Source organism: Podarcis pityusensis, assembly GCF_964106645.2.
Source record: "Podarcis pityusensis genome assembly, chromosome: 5".
Taxonomy (NCBI): Eukaryota; Metazoa; Chordata; class Lepidosauria; order Squamata; family Lacertidae; genus Podarcis; species Podarcis pityusensis.
The window spans coordinates 42,396,436-42,416,628 of record NC_138032.1 but is presented as its reverse complement, the minus strand read 5'-3'; the positions used below and the strand labels follow the sequence as shown (position 1 = coordinate 42,416,628).

Sequence of the window (20,193 nt, the reverse complement as noted above, 5' to 3'; positions counted from 1 at the left end):
GCTTTTATTGCAGGCGGTGGCTGATATACCCAACCCCACAACCCATTACAAGAGGGCAACGGTACTTCGTGGGTGGGCCTGGCGTATGAAGAGTAATGCTACAGTAAACAGTGCAAGAGACACATGCAATTCATTCCCCCCCCTCCCGTTCTAAAAGGCAGGTGAAAGTGAGCATGATGGGTATGAAAATGATTATTCTCGAGTTCACAGACGTTGAGTTGCAGAACAGGCACCACTCTGAAAATATCCAGACTTTTAATTACAGCAAACCAGATGGCATTTGGGCAGAAGACAGATTTTGCGGTGTAGAAAGGCAGTGATCTAGGCAGAACCAGAGAAAACTATGTCTGTCCTTGTTGCTGCCCTCAAATCAATGAGATGGCTGGCTTTATAACTGGGGACATGAAAGTCTCCCTGTCCCATCCAGCAGAGGTACAACAGGAAGACTGCTAGCCAAGGTTTCTCCAGCCCTCATGCAACAAGATCATGCTTACTTGGCAGTTAAGTCTCATTGTGTTCAATGGTGCTTACTCCCAGCTAAGTGAGTATAGGATTTCAAAATTAGGGAAGTGGTGGTAAGTCCTGTTAATGCTGGTGGATCATTCAACGTGGAGCAAGCGTGGCTCCTTTTTGCTATTAGTTGAGACCAGACTGCAGCTCCAAGGTTAAGCTGTTTTTAAATACCATTACCTTGCAACCATCCGGTATAGGAGGCAACTGTTCATACAAACGCTTCCCATTCACCTAAGGGATTTTAACTTTGCTAATTCTGCAGCACACAATCCTCCTGCCTTTGCCCCGGGTACTGCCTCTGCATTACTTGCAATTTAGTCCTATAAACAGAAGATGAGGTTGCAACGAGCAGCCAGTAGGAATAGGAACAGGTGGGTATTCAACAAGAGAAAAAACAAAACTGCCAAAAGAAAAGGAGAAAAAAGACAGACATGGTGCAGGATAGCAGGGTCTAACATCAGGTAAAATGACAAGATATGAAATGGCAGGATCCCGTGTCTAGGCATGAGCTGTGGGCATGGCCTCTCAGGGCACCACACTGGGCAAAACAAACAGGCATGGCCAGGCTTGCTAAGAATCCGTATTGTGCACAAGTAGTGGCCCCAGATAGAGTCTGTGCTGGATATAAATACATCTGTTGGGCTGGATTTCCCAGCAAAAGTCTTCTATCTACACCTTTGTCTGGTCCATCCAGAAGAGCCATTGTCACCATGCCAAAGGAGATGCTCCGTTGCCAAACTGAGAGCCCTGCCCCACCCCTCTTCCAAGCAGCAACAGGGGCAAGAGGAGATGGCAAGGGTGTTCCCAAGGCCTCTGTCAGGGCAGGCCTGGCCCACTTGTCTCTGGCTCTGGCCTGTCCCTTGCTGGAGGCTACATGCACTGGGAACAGCCGCATTTGCTGGGTTTTTCCACCTCCTCCACAAAGGAAGAACCATCACTGCACTCAAAGGTGTATTTCCTTCGCTTGAGGCGCAGTCCTGCACAGCATCCTGGCCCTGGGCATGATCCCCGGCACTCCACCCAGGAGACAGGCCGGGTTGTCTGGCAAATGGCATAGCCTCGCTGGACCTGGTGGAAGTCTCGCACGGCCTCACCCCGACACTCCGACTCTAGGGAAAACATTAGGAAGAGGGAAGTCAGGCAAGGAGGCTCCTCTGAGAAAGCCTTCATTATACATCATGCTTGGGGTTCTGGTGAAGGTCAACTCAAAAAACTGGGCATTCTATAAGCATACTATGATGAATGATCTTGCCTTTTGAATGGTTAGGGACAGGTAGAAAAAAATCTTATCTGTCCCTTATCTGGTTGGAAGGGGGTCCTGCAAAACTGGTCTTGCTTTTTGTCAATGGAAGGAGAGGACAGAGAGGCAGGACGGGGGGTGGGGTGGGGTTGGGGAATCAAGAATTTGTGGCTCAGTTGCTCATGCTCCCTTACAAAGTTGTGGCTATAGTGTCTGGAAGAAGAGTGCAATGATATTGTACTGGGATGTACAACACTGGCTGTTTTGTGGGACCACAGAATTTCAAATTCCCATTTATAGCTGGTGCAACAGAAGGGATGGGGGTCTACAGTTGTTAGAAAACTTACTAGGGGAAGAGGCTGGGCAAGAAATAGCATCTAAGGTCGCCCTGGCTGGGGTTTCTTCTGCCCACGGTGGGCATACCTGGCTTAACACAATACGGCAGCTGAGGTAGAGGCCCAGGTGTCTTATCAGGGAAGGGCCCTCAGGGGTCCTTAGCTATGCGGCACATGGGAATGTAAGGAAGAAAGGGAGATGTGCCTGACCTTGGTCACAGAGGTCGCCATCAAATCCCCCGTTGCATTCACAGAAGGCCTCGCCTGTGTCTGAGATCTGGCACTGACCATGAACACACTGCAAGCTCTTGCATGGGTTGTGGAGTTCCCCTTGCTGGTTGCACAAGGCTCCCTTGTAGCCATCCTGACACTGGCAACTATAGGAGAGGGCATCAAGGGGCATGCAGATTCCATGGACGCACCTGTAGAATGAGTGAAACATAAAGCTAAATATAGGTGAATTCAAAAGGTTGCAGTTAGGCCACCATCTTCTAGAAGCAGCATTTAACATAGGAAGGACCTGCAAGATTCTCTGTGCACCCTGGCTTCTCCAACATCATCTTAGAAATACAAAGAAGTGAGACAGGAGGAGCGTTCTCACTGACTCCCCAGCTTTCCTTATCCTCCAAACACACAAGTACAGCTTTATTGAGGCTGCTTTAAAGGTGAAGGAGGAGTTGGTATATGGTATGTGCTGTTCTTGAACGCTGTTCCCAAACCTATGCCCCTGTGGTGGGCTTTAGAAACAACTAATTTCTGCTTTTGTTGCTACAGTCATAAATGCCCTGCCTGCCCTGCCTCATCAGAGATGAGCAAACAGGAGAGGCAAAATACTGCCCATCAGAGCCCACAAGATGCAGTTCCAGTCACACTTAGGAACACAGGGAGCTGCAATCCCACTGAGCTGCAGTCCCTCCCCACACGCTCTCCATCTTGCACACAGCACTGCAGTGAGAGAAGAAGCCCACAAGGAAAGGGTGGAGGGGGATTCTGCTGCTGTGTACTCACTTGTGGCCCTGGCAGGGGTTGCTAACGGGCTGGTCGCAATGGGGCCCGACCCAGCCTGGATCACAGTGGCAAATGGGGCCATGAGGGGTGTTGGGTTGGCAAATGCCATGCAGGCAGTAGAGCTTGCGGCAAGGCTCACAGCCAGGCACCACCCCCGGCTTCATCTGCGTCTTAGTGAAGTCCTGCAGCTCGTTGTTGATGTAGAGGTTGCGGATGCAGCCATGGAAGCTGGAGCCATTCAGGATCTGCCAGAGGCGGAAGGCGGCAGAGTTCACATCCACGGGCATCCCTGCGGAGGGGAGAGCAAGAACAGCAAGGTAAGGGGCAGGAAGAGGAGGGAAGAGCAAGGGGCAAAGAGAGATGGTGCTGGTGGAAGGAAAAGAGCATTCCTTATTCTGGAATGCTGTGTGGAATGTTAAGAGCCACCTTCTTCTGTTTCTCTCCCCTCTCCCCTCTCCCACAGCGCCCATCACTCCTCCTCAGTTTGGCACTTGGCTCTTAGTGCCCTGCAGTATGAGCTCAGACACCCCACCCTGGAGAGAACTGAACAGAAACGTTCCTCTTGCATCAATACTACCCAATGGACATGAGCTAAGAAGAGTGAAGGAGTTCTCCGTTCAGTTAGTGCCCTCCAGGTGCAAGCATGTAGGTGACAGAGATACCAGCCTCTCTCACCCCCTTCTCCCCAACTGGATTGGGCCCAAGTCACAGTCCTACCCCCAACATAGAGTGGAGCCTCAGAGTTCAGCGTGTGGGCCTTGCCAAAGCCGTCCATGGTCATGGGGTCTCCTCCATCGATGGAGAGGTTTACCATCCGCTCAAAGGTCACCAGCTCTACAGTGTGGAACTGCCCGTCATTGATGGTCTCTGCACTAGGGAGAGAAGGGAGGTGTGGGATGGGAAAGGCTGGTGGCACCCAACCTTGGGCCTGATATCTGGCATCCACAGCCATCTGCACCCATCCAGCATGGAAGTGCAGCACCCATATCCACTTTGCCTTGTGTTCCCTGTCACTTCTGCACTAACTCCCCACGATCCAGACCCCCAAACCCTTCCTTTTGCCTTCATGGTCAATGTACAGCTTTGCTCAATGACTGGGGGTAACTCTGAGCTGGAAGGAGAAGCCAAAGGCAGAGGGCTACCTGTAAATGGCAGAGCTGGGGTAGGTGCCTGGATCATAGCTGACGCGCACATGGCCTTGGTACAGCTCCACCGCCATGTGGTCAGTGTCCCCATTATATAAGAGGATCCCATTGTCTTCAGCCGTGGAGACCTGCAGAGAACGAGGGAATGAACAAGCAAGGGGCAGAAACATTAATTCTACAATCCAACCAGTCCCACAAATGGCACGGATGAAGAGTGTGGGCAGATGCCCGCTCTAGGGGTGGCGGAGGCGGCAGCCTTGCTCATCAACACTTACCTGCAAAGTGATGTTGGCGCTGGGCCAGTTTTGCAGGTCAGTGAACTGGAGGTACGTGTCCCTGTCCACAAAGTTGACACTCAGCAGCTTCTCGCATTTGGGCCCCCCAAAGCCAGGAAGGCACTGGCATAAGGCACGACTGCCTAGCTCCACACAGTTGGCACCATTCTGGCATTCTGCCCTCTCGCATGGGCTGGGTTGGAGGGAGCCATGGGGTGGAATCTCACAGAGCTGGCCACTATGATAAGAGTGAGAACACAACAAGGCACAAATTGCGGGAGGCAACTTGGGGATAACACCACAGGGTCTTAGCAGGACCACAGCTGGACCCTGTGGCACTCATACAGTTTTAAGGCAGTGTGCCCTCCTCTGATTTTCCTCTTCCCAGAGGCTGAGTAAAATGTGCCTGGAATCACATGCATGTGTGTTGACCCATGATCTTTCCTGGTCCCTGTTTGTGCCTGCACACTAAAAGCACTTCAGTTCACTGCACTGGGGCATCAAGTGAATGGGACAAGGCAAGTACTCAAGTGACATACAAGTCATCACACCGCCCTGAATCCCAAGGGAAAACTGACACACTTTACTCAGTTTGCTTCTTCTGCTTCTTCACCCATAAAGAAAACCAGAATATCTTTGGCCAGGAGTGTCGTTATGGCGTGGTCCAGGAGACAGGGCCAGCCCAATACATTTTAGCACCTGAGGTGAACCACAAAATGGTGTGCTCCCCCCCCGCAACCAGGGAAGAAAGGGTGAGTGAAGATCTACAGCAGGAACATAGAGAGTATCAAGTCAACCTTACTGGATGGTTGAAGTGGGAATCAAAGGCCATTGTGTGTGGGGTGAAGCTCACTCTTAATCATGCCCAGAGGGCAGCCCCCACCATTTTCTCCCTAGTCACTGTAGAGGTGGCATGTGGGAGGGGGGTGTTGAGGAGATCTGCCCTCCAAGGAGTACACCATAGCTGTTGCTGCCACCACAGCATCCCTTTGAGGCTGAATCCACTGCCCAGTGGATCCGGCCACCTGAGGCATTTGCCTCACCTTGTCTCATGGGTGAGCTGGCCCTGCCACCCTCTTAACTTGCCCAGAGGCATTCTACATTTATGCAGGCTTATATCATGGGCATGTGCCCCAAGTCTTTTAAGCTGACCTCAGCTGCAGGACAGAGCTATGTCGCATATCTCTGTACATTACTTCCCTATATACAGGAACTACTTTTGCCAGGATGTTCAGAACAACTTGTCTCGTCTCCTTGGTGGGCAGAGCAATTCACACGAGGCATGTAACTCCTTGTGTGGTACAAAGTCCCAGCAAATGTGAGATGCATTCTTTTAATCTCGTAAGCGCAGTCAAACAACTCTGGAAACAGCCAGGCTCTTAAAACTGATCACTGTTTGACACTTCTGGTAACAACTGATCACTCTTTTTGTTGTACCTTTTTCTCCCAGCCACCCTTGTGGAAGAGGGACTCTTCCAGTAGAGGGCAATCCCAGGTGTTGAGATTTGCAGGTAGCTTAGAATGAGATGAACTGGTATATACTCCTGCCCATCTCACAACCTTACCTGTAGCCTCCAGTACAAAGGCAGGAATACCCATTTGGCTCATCAAAGCACTTGGCGTTGTTCTGGCAGCGATGGTCTAGGCAGTCGTCATAGTCTACACTGCAATTATCTCCCACAAAGCCGGGCATGCATTCACACCTGTAGGCAGGGACAGGGAGAAGCCACTCACTGGCTGTAGCTGCATCCCTTTCCTATCCACTTTAGAAGTCTATTGCACTTCCCCTGGTTTGCTGTAGGTTTAAATTTTTCTGCTTCCCCCCATGCCACCATGGTAGCTGCTAAATCACTCACTTGGGCCCATCAGGGGTAACCCTGCACACGGCATCATGCTGGCAGGGGCTAAGCTCCAGGGAGCAGACATCCATTAGCTGCTCACAGTAAGTCCCTGCAGGAAGGAGAGAAAAGTAGAGAGAAGCAGGCTCAGGCCCCATGTCCCCCAGGCCCAGTCTGCATTTGGCTGAACCAGCTCCCCCAAGGAAAGGGCAGGGAAGGGAAGGAACGAGGAAGAACAACCTTTGCTGTCCCATCACTTGCATTTGTGCAACAGAATCAACAACTTATGGGAGGGTTTCTATATTTCAAACAGTGAAAATCTGGACCCGCAAAGTTATTGAGCTTTTCTTAGTTTGCCCAAAGTTGTTGAGCTTTCACATGAAGTTTTTAAGTTAGTTTTTAAGAAAATCAGCAAAAACGACACTGCCATCATGGGCTGCCATACGTCCAGATTTTCCCGGACAACTTAGCGGGATGTACTACAATATTCCGGATATGTCCAGGAAATTCCAGACGTATGGCAACCCTATCTTATGGGCAGCCCACTAGAAGCACTGTGAGATAAGGTATGGCAAACTTCCATTCATACAATAGATGCCAAACTACTTTGAGGGGTGGTTTTTCTTTTGACAATACATTTTATGAAATAATTTAAAATTAAATATTTATAGTCTCATGCTTCAGCCCAGAATGCTGTTATTTGTATCTAACTCCCAAACCCATGACTCAGTATTCAACCAGGGTATAGGTGGATCTCATTCTATTGTTCAGGGAAAGACACTATTGTTCCCGGGCTAGATACTAACCTGGCAGGGAAGTGGGAACTACTACTTGGGAAGCTAGAGTTAGTTTTTAAAAAATGCATTGGGGTATCTTCAGGTATTGGTGGAGAAGAGGTGCTACCACTAAAGTAAAAAAAGTAAATGTTGGGCACTGTAGTCAGATCCTTAGGATAAACCTGCCTCTGGCACTGACCAGCTTATAAGTTTGTGCTTTGCTACCTTAGCTCTCTTCTGCTTCTCTTCACGTGCATCCGCCTCCATTACAAGCCTGGCCCTACCTGTGAAGAACGGAAGGCATAAGCATGTGTAATTGCTGGATCCATTAATGCATGTGGCACCGTTCTTGCAATTGTTATTGTTGCAGTTGTTGGTCCTTAGACTGCAGGTTGGACCTTCAAATCCATCCACGCAGGAACACCTGTCAAAAGGGAAATGAGGGTTGTTTAACAAACGGAGAGGCTAGAAACTGCTCGCTTTGGAGCATTTCAGGGGTTTTGTGGGCAGTTTTCCTTTATCATTCTCGAAAAGAGCCCAAAGAAGCGCGAAAGGAAGTCAGGGCTTTGCCAGAAGAACATTCAATGCTCCGCCAATGGTTCTCAATATTGCACTGTCTTGAACTTGAGACACTTTCATCTCTGATTGGTAGGATGTAGATGGATCCACTTTGGAGGCCACTCGACATAGAAGGGGTTAAAGAGATTATTGTTTCCAGGAGAGTTCTGGGGCAGACACCCTTGGAGCATAGCTGTCAACGTTTCCCTTTTTTAAAGGGAAATTCCCTTATTCTGAATAGGATTCCTCGCAAGAAAAGGGAAAAGTTGACAGCTATGACTTGGAGGGGCTTTAAGTTGAGTAGTGGAACAGGCAGGAGAGGGGAGGGGTTAAAGAAGAAGAAGGAAAGAGGACCCTTGGGATGGGCAAGAAAAAGAAACAGATGTGAGAAGTCAGAGGATATGCCACTCAACATTAAATGTGCCTAAATGTTTGTTTAAGTATTGTCACTTAACTGTTTCTTGCTACTCAGAAGTGGTTTCGGGTGTGTTTAATGTATTTTTCTCTGGTTGTTGAATTTTTTATATAAACCACCCTGAAATCCATTTTCATGAAGGGCGGTATACAACTATTTTAAATAAAAACGTAAACCAGCAAACAGGCAAATAAAACCAATTTTCAAAGCTATACCTATGGCTGCATTTGCATGCCCAAGGTAGATCAGTGTGTGTGCTGTATCTACAGTTCTATGCACATAATACATGTGGTGCTATGTATGCATGCATGTGCCTGGTTGTGTACTGCGTGGGTCTGAACTTGATATTCATTTACGTGCACCATGTCACATCTGTGCACACATCAGGAAAGAGACGCATTGCATTCACATATATTTGTGTGTTGGGGGGGGTTGCTGTACTAAAAGCACAGGTGAGTGTGTGCTGCATATGCTGTCATTTCCATTTATACTGCCTGTAGCCTATTTAGCTGGAAGAGGAATCAGAGGTGGAAGAACTGATGACCTTCCGTCTCTGGCATATTGAATTGCTCTGCAGGCTGAGGGTCCTGATATCCTTTCCTGGAGGGCTCATCTCCCTGCCTACTACCTTTCCCCAAAGGCAGAATCTAGTCTGGCATGTGCAGGCAAACAGCTTTGTCAACCCCCAAAGGACATTATGTGCTGGCTTTGAAGATGCTGGGTTGTTATGGTGACGGGATGAGAGGCCATTTAGCATCTTGGCAATTTGGGTACACAGAAAGGGCTAGGGCCCCATTCTCTCTCTACTGCCTGTGGTTTATTTTCAGCCACTAATTATGGTCTGTTTCCCAGAAAGCCACCCACACTGTACTCTGGAGAGTGAAGTGGGGAGGAGCCCTGTGCATTGAGGTCCAACTGCAAACCAGAGCTATAGCTCCCCAAGAGGCTGTATATGTCTTAAAAGGTTTCCCCTGCCGGGTCCCAACCCATTTTTACAGAAAGAAACTGACTACGGCTTCCAGGATTAGTGATTGTGGTGGTGGACAATCTTGGTGGAGGGTAAAGAGTGCCTTTTTGCACAGTATCAACAGAATGCTTCCCAATTCCCCCCCCCCAAATCTGTTACAAAGCACCCCTAAAAACATCCAGCTTTTGTTATGATGGCCTGCACCTCAGAAGGACGTTGGATTTAGTCTGGAGAGGCCTCAAGAGAGACTCCATTACAGAAAGCCAAGCTCACATGTTCCAAGCAAGCTGAGCTGCACAAGCCCCTGGCAAATTCATTGTCTCCTTTCACTGTAAATCTCTGCCATTCCTCCCTTATAATTTGTAAATTTAGAAGTAAACGAAAGAGCACCATAAACAAGGATATGGCCACCAAAATATCACTCTCACGATTACTAATCAAGAAGTTTTGATCGCCTGAGGCTCTTGTCTGCAGAGTCCAAAAGATACGTTAATCTCTTTTCTCCACCTCATATAAGCAGCAGATTAAGATGCATTTGTAAGAAGCCATTTTGCAAACATCTTAGACACCATTTTAATTTCTTTACATTCATTCACTGCCAGGAAGACAGGTTTTGCCTTCTTTGCTTTTATGCTAATTTTTAAGCCCAAGGTAAGCATAAAAAATGATGCTTTTTGCCTTAACAATTAGGAATCCTTTGGATATCAAAGAGACCTCCCTCATCTCTCTCTGCCCAGTAACATCCCTGTGGACTCCCACTTCTCCTCCTCCTCCTCTCCCCTTTTTTTACTGCTGAAGAGGTGCTCTCATCTCCACCACATACCACCAAAGCCTCACAGAACAAGGTATGAAACTCTCTCAAGCCCATCAGCCGGCCAACCCACACTCCCCTTCCCCCTATTTTCTCCTTTCAAGCCCCATCAGGTTCCTCTTTCTTAGGGAGACCTGCTCTCTTTATTCTCCTTATCATGCCCCACACTCTTCCTTTTGCTTTCTTCTAATTCTTGCCCTAAACTCTTCCCCAAAGTCCCTACCGAAATCTTTACCATTTCCCCCCATTTGAGAACCTGAGCAGCCACTCACGTGAAGCTGGCTTCACTGCCTTCGTGAGACAGGCAGGTCCCACCATTCTCACAGGGCCTGCTGGAGCAGCCATCCACAGAGAGTTCACAGTTTTGGCCCTGGAATAAGACAAGGCGAAGTAGCAGCCACAATACAAAGAACAAATGATAAAGCTCTGGCCAGGACGTGAGGTTTCTCAGTCTCAGGTCCTTGCTCATCAGCCATAAAAGAACAAAATAATAATAATAGGAATTGCTGCCTATACATAATGCAGGCTGTCCTTTTTGGGTTTGCTTGTTTTCGCCACCAGGATTTCCTTTATAGCTATGAGTCAAGAGCTGCCTTCCCAACCAAGCGTCCTCTGTAAGTTTTGAAGTTCAGTTTCCATCATGATCAGGGACAATGGGCACGCTAGTGCAAAACATCTGGCGAACGTTCAGATGAAACAGCCAGTTCCACATTCCCCACTCCCACCCCCAGAAATAGTGGCAGCTCTAGGTCCAATCAGTAGGGACTGAGAGTGTATCTCGCCCATTCCTGATGGCAGTGATAAACTAGGCTGGTTGTCAAACTGGAGAATGGGTTCCTTCCACCATGTCTTGGTCCTTCTCTGAGCCTTTTTCTTTTGGTTGACACAAGCTGTCAGAGGCTATGGTCCCCAAAGCAGGGAGAAAGCCCAATCCTTCCCTTTGTCAATGATCTCTTCACCCTCCCTAGTCACCCCTCTCCTCCTCCCCATCCCTCTTCTCACCTTGTAGCCACTGGAGCAGATACAGCGGTAAGAGTCCAAAGGGTCTTGTTGACATGTGCCCCTGTTTTGACAAGGACTGGAGAGGCAGGGGTTACACTTGGCCTGGATGATGAGGGGAGGAGGCCCTGCATAGATGAAAGAAACCAGACAACTAGGAATTGGGGTCAGAGCCAAAGAATCACTGAACGGGAGGGAGGATTTCCACACATCCTCCTGTGAAGACTGTCCCCCTTCTTGGCCAGAATCTTTTGCAAGGCACTTGCCAGAAACATAGAGGAGATCGCAAACGGATTAATGGTGGAGCTGAATATATATTAACAGATGGAGGAGTTCTGAAAGGAGAGCCTGCCCACCCCACTCCGTGGCACAAAGCCAGGTTGTGCTTACTTGTTTTTCTTCTTTAAATAGTAGGCCCTATAGCTCAGTGCTGGGACACATGCGTTGCATGCAGAATTTCCTAGGTTCAATCCCTGGCTCCTTCAGTTTTTAAAAAGGGGGGGCTGGGTGGCAACTGATGGGAAAGACCTTTGGACAATGAACAAACAGTCCAATGGGGTTTGACATATAGAGAGGCCAGGAACAAGCTGGAAGATGCGAACAGTTGGAGTGCTCCTATATAGACACTCTTACCACGTCAGCTAGGATGGATTTGTCTCTAGTGACTCAGCTGGATGAGAAGGCTATGGAAGGAGGAGGCAACATAGCCTCCAGCCTGTGTCCTTCCTCCAGGTTTTCCTTCACCAAGACACTCATCTTACCTTCTCAACACTATGGACCAAACATGATAGGAGTAGCACATGTGTGGGCAATGTGGTGCAACACAGAAGTTGCACAAGCCTCACCACAGTTCCAATCACTAGCATAAAGCTCTTCCTTTCATCTCCCCCCTCCTCGCACATTAACAACCCTCATGCTCCCTCACTATGTGCCTCATGCTCAACCAACAGGCCCAAGCCCTATAGTACTTGGAGTTACCCAAACTGTTCACCTGACCTGCCTTGGAGCTAAGGTGCCTCAACCTCGGTCCCAGTTTGGTTGGGAAAGGGAAGAGGGCCAAAGAGCAACTGGGCAGGGTAGGGTGGACCAGAAAGAGCCATTGTTTGGACAAAGCTGCTCTACAAAATGAATAAAGTATAAAGTATCCTATAAAGTATCTATTCACTTACCTAGGCACTCAAACTTCTTGGCAGGAGTGGTGAGCAGCAGTTTGCCCTCCATATCCGCAGGGCCAGCACAGCGGGCAATGCCAGGCTCTTTGTAGCCAGTTTTGACCCAGCCTGAGAGCCAGCGCATGTGGCAATCACAGTGCAGTGGGTTGGCACCGATGGCTCTGTGAAGCAGGGAGAACCAGAATCTCTACATAACTCCTTAAGGTCTGGAGGGGGACTGTCATTCATTGCATTTGATCTCTCTGGCTGCCTCTAGTGGCCCTGGAACTGATTAATAAGTAAGGTTTCTATTTTCAGACTCTGAAACTGCCCTCATAGAGCAACATAGCTGCAATCTGAGGTAGTCTCTCTCTTTCTTCTTACTGTTCTTAAAGGTATGATTCACACATGCTGGCTTGCAACTTGCTATCTCAGTTCCTGACAACATCACTCAATACGATGCAGCTAAATGTGCAAATTGCGGCCACCGAAATGCAGGGTGTTGGTACCACTCATCACTTCAGGGTGCGGGTGCTGAGTGATGAACACACATAGAGGTAGTCCCTAGGGTTGCCGCCTTGCCTAGAGATGCTGCTTATTAGCATATCTAAAATCTTTTCAGATGTATGTAAATTGAGAAACAATTTACTCTGAAGACTGAAATTGCTCTGCAGGCTGAGGGTCCTGTGAGGGGAAAAACCCTAAACAAAAAACATACCCCAGTCTTCCCCCAAATGTACCTTTCCCCATCCTTCTCCTTAGACTCTAACCCAGGTAGAGTCTGTTGCAGTGCTTTATAGTTCTGAGCATTGGGGTGCTGGTCTACGCTGGTTTCTCCTGCATTATTCTGAAGTGCAGTAGAAGACAAGAGGCACAACGCAACTTCCTCCCCAACTTCCTTCCCCCACCCCACCCACAGTCAACTGGGTATTAAGAGCCAGTACAGCCTGGTGTGTGTGTGTGTGTGTGTGTGTGTGCGCGCACACGCATGCTAACTCCTTTACCTTACTTAAGAGGTGCAAACTACAGGACTGCAAGCTTGGTTACTGCCTCCTGATAAAAGGTGCCAGGAGGAACTTCAGCAACATTGCAAGAAAGCAGAATCAGACTAGTTCCTGCTGCTGTTCAGCATGCAGAGCACACTACGTCTGCCATCATGTCAGCCAAGGCAGCCATCACACCAAAATCAAAATAGGCTTTACCCCTGCCTAGCATCATTCTCTGACCTGGTGGATAAACAACGGGAAACAAAGGATGCTTTCTAGCTTTTGCCTTCCAAGTACTGTCCCACAGAGCATCAGGTAGTAGCGCCAAGCTGGGATTCTCATGCAAGAGGAAAGACTGGGTGTTCAAACTGATGCAACTACTCACAGGTGAGATAGGGAGATGACATCAGCAAATATCCCCTCAGGAAGTGTAGCAATATCATTTCCATGGAGCGACCTGTGCACAAAACACAAGCAGCATTTTCAGTATCCTGGACTGCGGGACCCACCTGTCTTACCTGTTGTGATGGACCCTTTAAGAAGGTTAGGGGAGCATGATCTGCCTAAAACCAGGGAAGTCAGGAACTGGGGTTTATAGACTTAAACTCCTTCCCCCTATACCATCTGCATCATATGTCAAGCACTGGATTACGAACCCGCGGACTTATGATAGACTGCCTCCTCTGTGCCCAGATGATGTGTGGCTGAGCCCTAACTGGCCAAAGAAACAAGGAGAGCAAAGTGGATGTCCATATGACACATAACACACACAAACTAAGAAAGTGGAGGGTTCCTCAGCCCATTGTTCTCCCTCCACTACCAATTGCCTGGCTGCTCACTTCTTAAAGTAACAGTTTCCCAGGAATTAGGCCAAAGTCAGACTCCAGTGAGGGGATTCTCCTTGAACAGGGGCAGAGGGGAATACAGGAACACAAGGTACCTACAGCAGCCGTAGTGAACGGAGACCCTCAAAGGCCAGGGGAGGGATACACTGCAGGGCATTGTAGCTGAGGATCCTGAGGGATGGGGGAGAGAAGGAAGAGTTTGAATCATCACACATTCCTTAAAAAAACCCCAGCCCACATACTGTCTGATATCCCTCCTCTAGCCCCTTATTAGTTAAAGGAAGGAAAGTTTCTTCCCTCCTGCTCCCTGTGCCCATCAAAAATGCTTCTCCTGCAAGTGGGGTGGGTGGCCTCCCTAAAATTGGACTCAGTTCCTAAGGTAAGCTAATGTAAGAAAATTCACAGAAGGAAACCCTCCTGGCCTTTCCTCCCCCAGCAAACCTCTGTGCCCAAACCCCCATTGTTCAGGAGACACCCCCACCAAGCCTACTGACAGGCTTTTTGCCGGGCACAGTAGGGGGGGGGGGACAGGAAAATTTCCTTCTCTGAAGTTCCCTAAGTTAGCACACCTTAGGAGCCAAGCCATTGTTTCTTTCAAGATTCTCTAATGGGCAACTCACATAAACTGGGGCACAGTGTGTTCTTGGGTTATGGTTAGATTCCACTCAATGATGATGCTAACAACCCATGAAATTCATACTCTCTCCAGATTCGTCAAGTAGTTGGCATGAGTCTAAAATTGCAACTTTGATGGCAACACAGAAAATAATAGGGTCTGCTGGCCAATGAAGGATTTTTACTTTCTACATTACTTCTATTCAACTCAGTTCAACTATTCAGTTCAACTTTTTTTTTTTTTTAATGGCTAGGTGTCTTTCAATTAAATAGCAGTGGCATTCTATTTACTGCTAAGATGATTTTAAATATATTATCAATCAACAATATGTGTCACCAGCCCCCTTTCAATTGGGATGACTGAAATCCCACTAAAATCCTGTAATTTCAAGGCTCTGGCTGCCAGAAAACAATTTAATTGTATTTATTGACTGAAGTGTTCAGTCATATATTTGTCTTTTAAATGAAAATAAGTTTCTAGCCCTTCTGGTTGACCCTTAAGCTTGGAACTCAGAAACTGAACACCACAGTCAATAGAACAGAAAGAAACCTCCTAACCTAACGTTTATGATGATGTAGCAGCTTTAGGATTTATAAGCTAATATCAGGATGGGAACAGACGAGTACATGTGTATGGGTCACATGGATTTAAGCAAATTCCAGATTATAAGTAGTTGTTGTCACAGAACACCTTGTAGACAAGAATGAATTGCAGGAGGCATGCATTCCTGTTTAGTTAGCTGGAACCAGCAACTGCCACCCCATCAATTGATGTTCTCTTTGGCCCGGCAGTAGACCCCAGGGATCAATGGCATTTCTACCCTGCTTTGCACAGTATAAGCCAGTATACTGTAACATCAGTCATTTAAAAAGGCATTTCTCTCCCTGTAGAGGAGGCCTCTTTTTGCTGGAGGCAGTAGGACATCCTCCCTTTCTGATCTGCTGTTCAAATGCTGTATTGGGCACTCACAGAGTGGTGAGCTGGCTCATATTGGTGAAGGATGAGTTGCTGAGAGAGCTGATCTTGTTGTTGCTCAGATCCCTGTAAGACAAAAGCACTGTGCAAGCTCACATCACATTTAACTCTCTCTTCCTATAGAACAGACCCTCCAAGTGTCCCTATTTTCCAGGGAAGTCACTGATTTAGAGAAGCCATCCTGGTTTCTGAATTGATCCCAGAATGTCCTGCTTTTCCTTAGGATATCCCTATTTTCATTGGAGAAATGTTGGAGGGTATATGGAGTTATCCAACCTCCAAGCCACTGGAAGGCAATCCTGTACAGGGAAGATTTTTTTTTAAAAATTAATGTTTTATTATTAAATGTATGTTGGAAGCTGCCCAGAGTGCTGGGGCAACCCAATAAGATGTGTGGGGTAAAAATAGTAAAATAATCATTATGGAATGGGATGTCCTTATTTCCATTGGAGAAAACAGGGATGGAACAATTCTGTCCTTCCCAGATTTCTGCATTCAAACTCTACAGTCTTTTGCATATCTAAGGACACTCTCATGTGAACAGTGGCTCCACAGACTGAACATCCAGCAGATACAGCCCTGGTGGCACCTTCAAATCTGCCTTCTCCTTTGGCAACAGCTCTGGGCCGATGACTGCATGATGTCAGCTAATTCTTCTAATCTCTCCTCTGTCTGGTGCTCTAGAAAGGAATCTTGATAAACTGTATCATGTAGGAAGAAGGAAATCTAGCAGTGCACATGCTCTGAAGGCCAGGGAAAGCCACAAGATGACCTGCAGAGCATGGAGTGAATCTTGGAGTCAGTGTACTTAAGACTTAGACTCAGCTGCATTTCAACAGCCAGCAAATAAAATAAACTGTGAAGGGTCCTTTGGCAATAAACAAACATTTGAGATGAAAAGTCAGTGAGGTGGGGTCAATGGGGCAGGGGAAAAGGCTATCATTCAGAAAATTCCAGGAACCACATATGAGAGAGATGCCAGAAGGGTAATCTACCTCTTTGGGAACTGAAATCAGTTCCTAAAGGACTCACAGTGCCTTAGCAGAAAAGCAAAGCTATTCTAATGTCCAGGGAAACCAAAGTAAATAGAGAGATGGATGAACTCCAAATCCCAAGTCAGATGGACTGATGGCATTTTTAGAATTATTTACTTCACCCAATATCCTGAGCTGAGTTAACTGCACCTTGCTCAAGAGAATCCAGCTTTTTTAGTTGTACGGCATTTGCATTTTAGCCTCTTTTGGGAATCTGACCCCATAACCAAGGCAACTAAAATCTAAAAACATTTAATAGTTAATTTTCTTGCCTTACACCTCTCACCTCCTCTTCAGCTGTACAAGCTAATATGTTAAGCATAATTTTATGTAATTCAGAATGGGTCCTATGCCTCCCCTCAAATTCTCCCTTAGGCAAAAATTATTTCTTATCCTCCATGCTAGCTTCTTTGACTATGCTCTTGTTGTTTTTCAGAAGCTTCTCTGCTTCCATTTAGCTCTATGGTATGTGTGTGTTTTAATGAAAAGACTTTTTTGCATTTTGATGGAAGAACCAGGTGGGAGATACAACATCTGGGTGCCACTTGGCCTTTCTGAACCTGCTTTATTCTCTTTATTCTGAAAACAGAATGGTCACCTGATTCCACAAAGATCTCCTGTACCCCCAACCAGCCCCTCTGTACTGGTCAAAGGCTGATATCATGTGAGCCAAATCAGTTGATCAGTGTCCACTAAGGTACGAGTTGCACCACTCCCCACCTAGGCCTGGTCTAAAAATTTCCACAGACATGCTGCACAAATGTCTGAGAAAAGGCCACAGCCCATCTCCTGCCTCTCTGAAAAAAGACTATGGCAAGCTCTCGGGGACCCACGCGAGGCCACTTCTTCTCAGATACTTACACCAGCTGTAGGTAACGGAAGGTGGAGAGCTGTCCAGGAACCAGGGTGAATTGGTTGCCATCCAAGTAGCTGCAAGGACAATGTAGGATGCATCAGAGGTCACAGCAGCAATTCAGGAGAGGACTGTTAAACTTCCAACAATGGTGTTCAAAGGGCTCTAAACCTAGAAGCTATAACTAGGAATAAGCACTGCCCCTGCTCCTCTGTTAATGGTGCCAGCTAAGGGAGAACCATCTGAGTTATCTTGTACTTGCAAATGCCTGTATTTCTAACAGGGTGGCATACGGGCTCTCCTAAATCTGAAACTATGTTTGTCTCAGGCTGCCTTGCTTTCTTCCAGTTTTCCAGATGTTTGATTCTAGGGTATCAACGCTGGGTATCAACATTGGATTCATTAACGCTGCAGAGTAATATAACAGTACTACAGGCCCCTTCCACCTGCCACAGAACTCACTCCCCTAAATAAAAAATCCCTTCAGAGTTCAGTGGCTTCCAGTTTTGAACCCACAGAGAATGTGGCATGCACTGGATCAGTGTTTAGCTTTTGAGGATGATCTGCAGAACAGTGCAAGGTGTAAAGCTGCATGCCCCTCACTTGGCTGTTCCCAGCCCCTTCATCCATGGGTGCAACTTGCCAGTTCCCACATTGCCCCTTCTTCCCGGATGCAGCGTCAGCAGAAGGGCCCAGGCAGCATTACTCACAGCTCTGTGACGTTCTTGGGGATCCCTTTGGGGAGGGATTTCAGGTGCTTGTTGCTGCAGCGAACAACAGTGTCTAGGCAAGTGCACTCCTGGGGACACTGAGGGCGTGGGAAGCAGCTTGTCTCCTCCTGACCTGCCAAGGCACAAGCCAAAGGGTTCACAGTGGAAAGAGACAGCATGGTGATGGAATAGGAGATCTTGAAAGCAGACATTATCCTATGTTTCTCCAGGGAAATCTAGATTTCAGTCTGCCCTTATATCACCATTATAAAGTGTCCCACTTTATCAAAGGGCCAAAGGCATCAGCAGCAATTAGAACTGAGAATATTAATCAACTGGTGTGATTAATTCATTGCAAATAAAACGCAGCTCTTAATTGGAAAGAGTGTGAAAGGTCCCTTTGACATCTATGTCCTCCTATTGATTTACACAAGGGTTTCAATTCTCAGAAGCACATGGGAAAAGCTATGGAGCTGTTAATTCCCCCCCCCCCCACAGCAGCCACCCCTACACACCCTGCATAGATGCACCATATCAGAAGCTGCTGTTTGGACCAGGGCCAACGGCTTAAGATGATTTGCTAGACAGTTAATGATTTACCTATTTGGTAAAGTGGCGCTGTGTTAAACATCTCCAAAAATATTTCCTGCATTAAGATACTGTACTTATTTATACTGAGTGGTTAAATAGCTGATTAAATTGCCTTGCTTTTAACCAATTAATTGACTTTGGGGGGGGACACACCTTGAGACCACTCCTAACCATGGCAGCACAGCCCCTTACATAAGTGGGGACCTGCTGCATCCTTGACAAGATTTGTGCTATGTTTCAGTTTATGTCTAGTTTGAAGCCACCAGGCAATACAAAAACTGCTAGGCATGTCCATGTAATTGCTGCTGAGCTTGACCAGTGCCCATGCTGGGACAACAAAAAAGGCCATGCCAACTGAGGAGACAGTACGAGAAGAAGAAGATTGCAAGACATACATGCATACACACACACACACACACACACACACACACACACACACCCTAAATCTCCCACAACTTTTCAGAATGGGGCGACCACATCATTTCATTAGTGGCTGCAGTCTTCTTTGCCCTTTACAGCAGCCTTTGGGTTTCTCCCACTTCAGCTGATCTGTGTGAGGAAACTCATTTCCATGTGTGAACTGCTACTGCAAGATTTGAGGGCCAAGGCACTTTCCACACACTGTGCAGCCTGGGCTAATGGACATTCAGCGTTTTCAAAATCTGGCTTAATACATGGCATTCCCATTTTCCGTAATGACTTCCTGTGTGCCCTCTGTTGGTTTAAATTCATATTACAACAACTCTGGACAGGGAAAAGGGTTGGACATTTATGGCTTAATGGGAGTATCAACCTCGTTCAACCACAACAGCCTTCCCAACTGGTCTGCTAGTGGAAACTCAAATAGGGCCTTATGTGGGTCTGTGGGGAGATACACCTGCTATACAATCATAGTCTCAGTTTGCTTAATTGCTCCCTCCCCATCCTCCTCATCCCCACTGAGAGCCTGTGAGTTACCTTCCTCACACCTGAAGTCGGGGAAGGCCACATCCTGCAGTGGGATTTGGCGTAGGAAGTCCGGATTATTGCAGCGGGGGTTCCCAGTCACAATCTTCCTCCTACGAAGCCAGTCGCCCAACCAGGCCAGGCGGCAATTGCAGTTGAAGGGGTTAGCCAGCAGGTTCCTGGGTGGGAGGGGTACAGGAGGGAGATAAATAAACTGGGCAAACACAGGAAAATCTAGCAAAGGCTTGTAGGCAGGTAGGGCTCAATCACCTTCTCCCTTTCAAGACATAGGCCAGACAGTCTACGTTTGCAGGAAGCTGATTTATTCTAAGCCAAACCCTCTGATCTGCTTAGCTCAGTTTTGTCTACAATACTGGTAGCACCCCTCCAAAGTCTTAGGGACAGATTTTTCCCAATACTGCTACATAGGAGCGCTTTTGAGAGGCCAAGGATTAAAGTAGGGACCTGCTGTATAGAAAGTGTGGGTTCTACTCCTGAGCTATGGATCCTCCCTACAATCAAGGTGGGGTAGCAGAGTGGCCTACACCGTGCAGACAGCTCTCACCAAGGGATAGAGGACTGAGCGTGTTCACGGGTTAGTTAATAG

General features: G+C 47.5%; 1 protein-coding gene across 1 annotated transcript in view; it reads right to left on the bottom strand.

Moving 5' to 3' along the window:
- Positions 1 to 236: 236 nt before the first annotated feature.
- Positions 237 to 20,193, bottom strand: part of SLIT1 (slit guidance ligand 1) — a 123,343-nt gene continuing 103,386 nt past the window's right edge. The window contains exons 20-37 of the mRNA XM_081007573.1: positions 19,599 to 19,765; positions 18,051 to 18,183; positions 17,349 to 17,417; positions 15,448 to 15,519; positions 13,962 to 14,033; positions 13,403 to 13,474; positions 12,050 to 12,213; positions 10,884 to 11,008; positions 10,154 to 10,251; positions 7,415 to 7,554; positions 6,373 to 6,466; positions 6,082 to 6,219; positions 4,517 to 4,754; positions 4,239 to 4,369; positions 3,814 to 3,968; positions 3,097 to 3,385; positions 2,299 to 2,510; positions 237 to 1,622 (exon numbers count right to left, since the gene is read on the bottom strand). Coding sequence (XP_080863699.1) covers positions 1,384 to 1,622; positions 2,299 to 2,510; positions 3,097 to 3,385; positions 3,814 to 3,968; positions 4,239 to 4,369; positions 4,517 to 4,754; positions 6,082 to 6,219; positions 6,373 to 6,466; positions 7,415 to 7,554; positions 10,154 to 10,251; positions 10,884 to 11,008; positions 12,050 to 12,213; positions 13,403 to 13,474; positions 13,962 to 14,033; positions 15,448 to 15,519; positions 17,349 to 17,417; positions 18,051 to 18,183; positions 19,599 to 19,765 — 2,608 coding nt within the window. The 3' untranslated portion in view covers positions 237 to 1,383. The remainder of the gene's footprint in view (positions 1,623 to 2,298; positions 2,511 to 3,096; positions 3,386 to 3,813; positions 3,969 to 4,238; positions 4,370 to 4,516; positions 4,755 to 6,081; positions 6,220 to 6,372; positions 6,467 to 7,414; positions 7,555 to 10,153; positions 10,252 to 10,883; positions 11,009 to 12,049; positions 12,214 to 13,402; positions 13,475 to 13,961; positions 14,034 to 15,447; positions 15,520 to 17,348; positions 17,418 to 18,050; positions 18,184 to 19,598; positions 19,766 to 20,193) is intronic.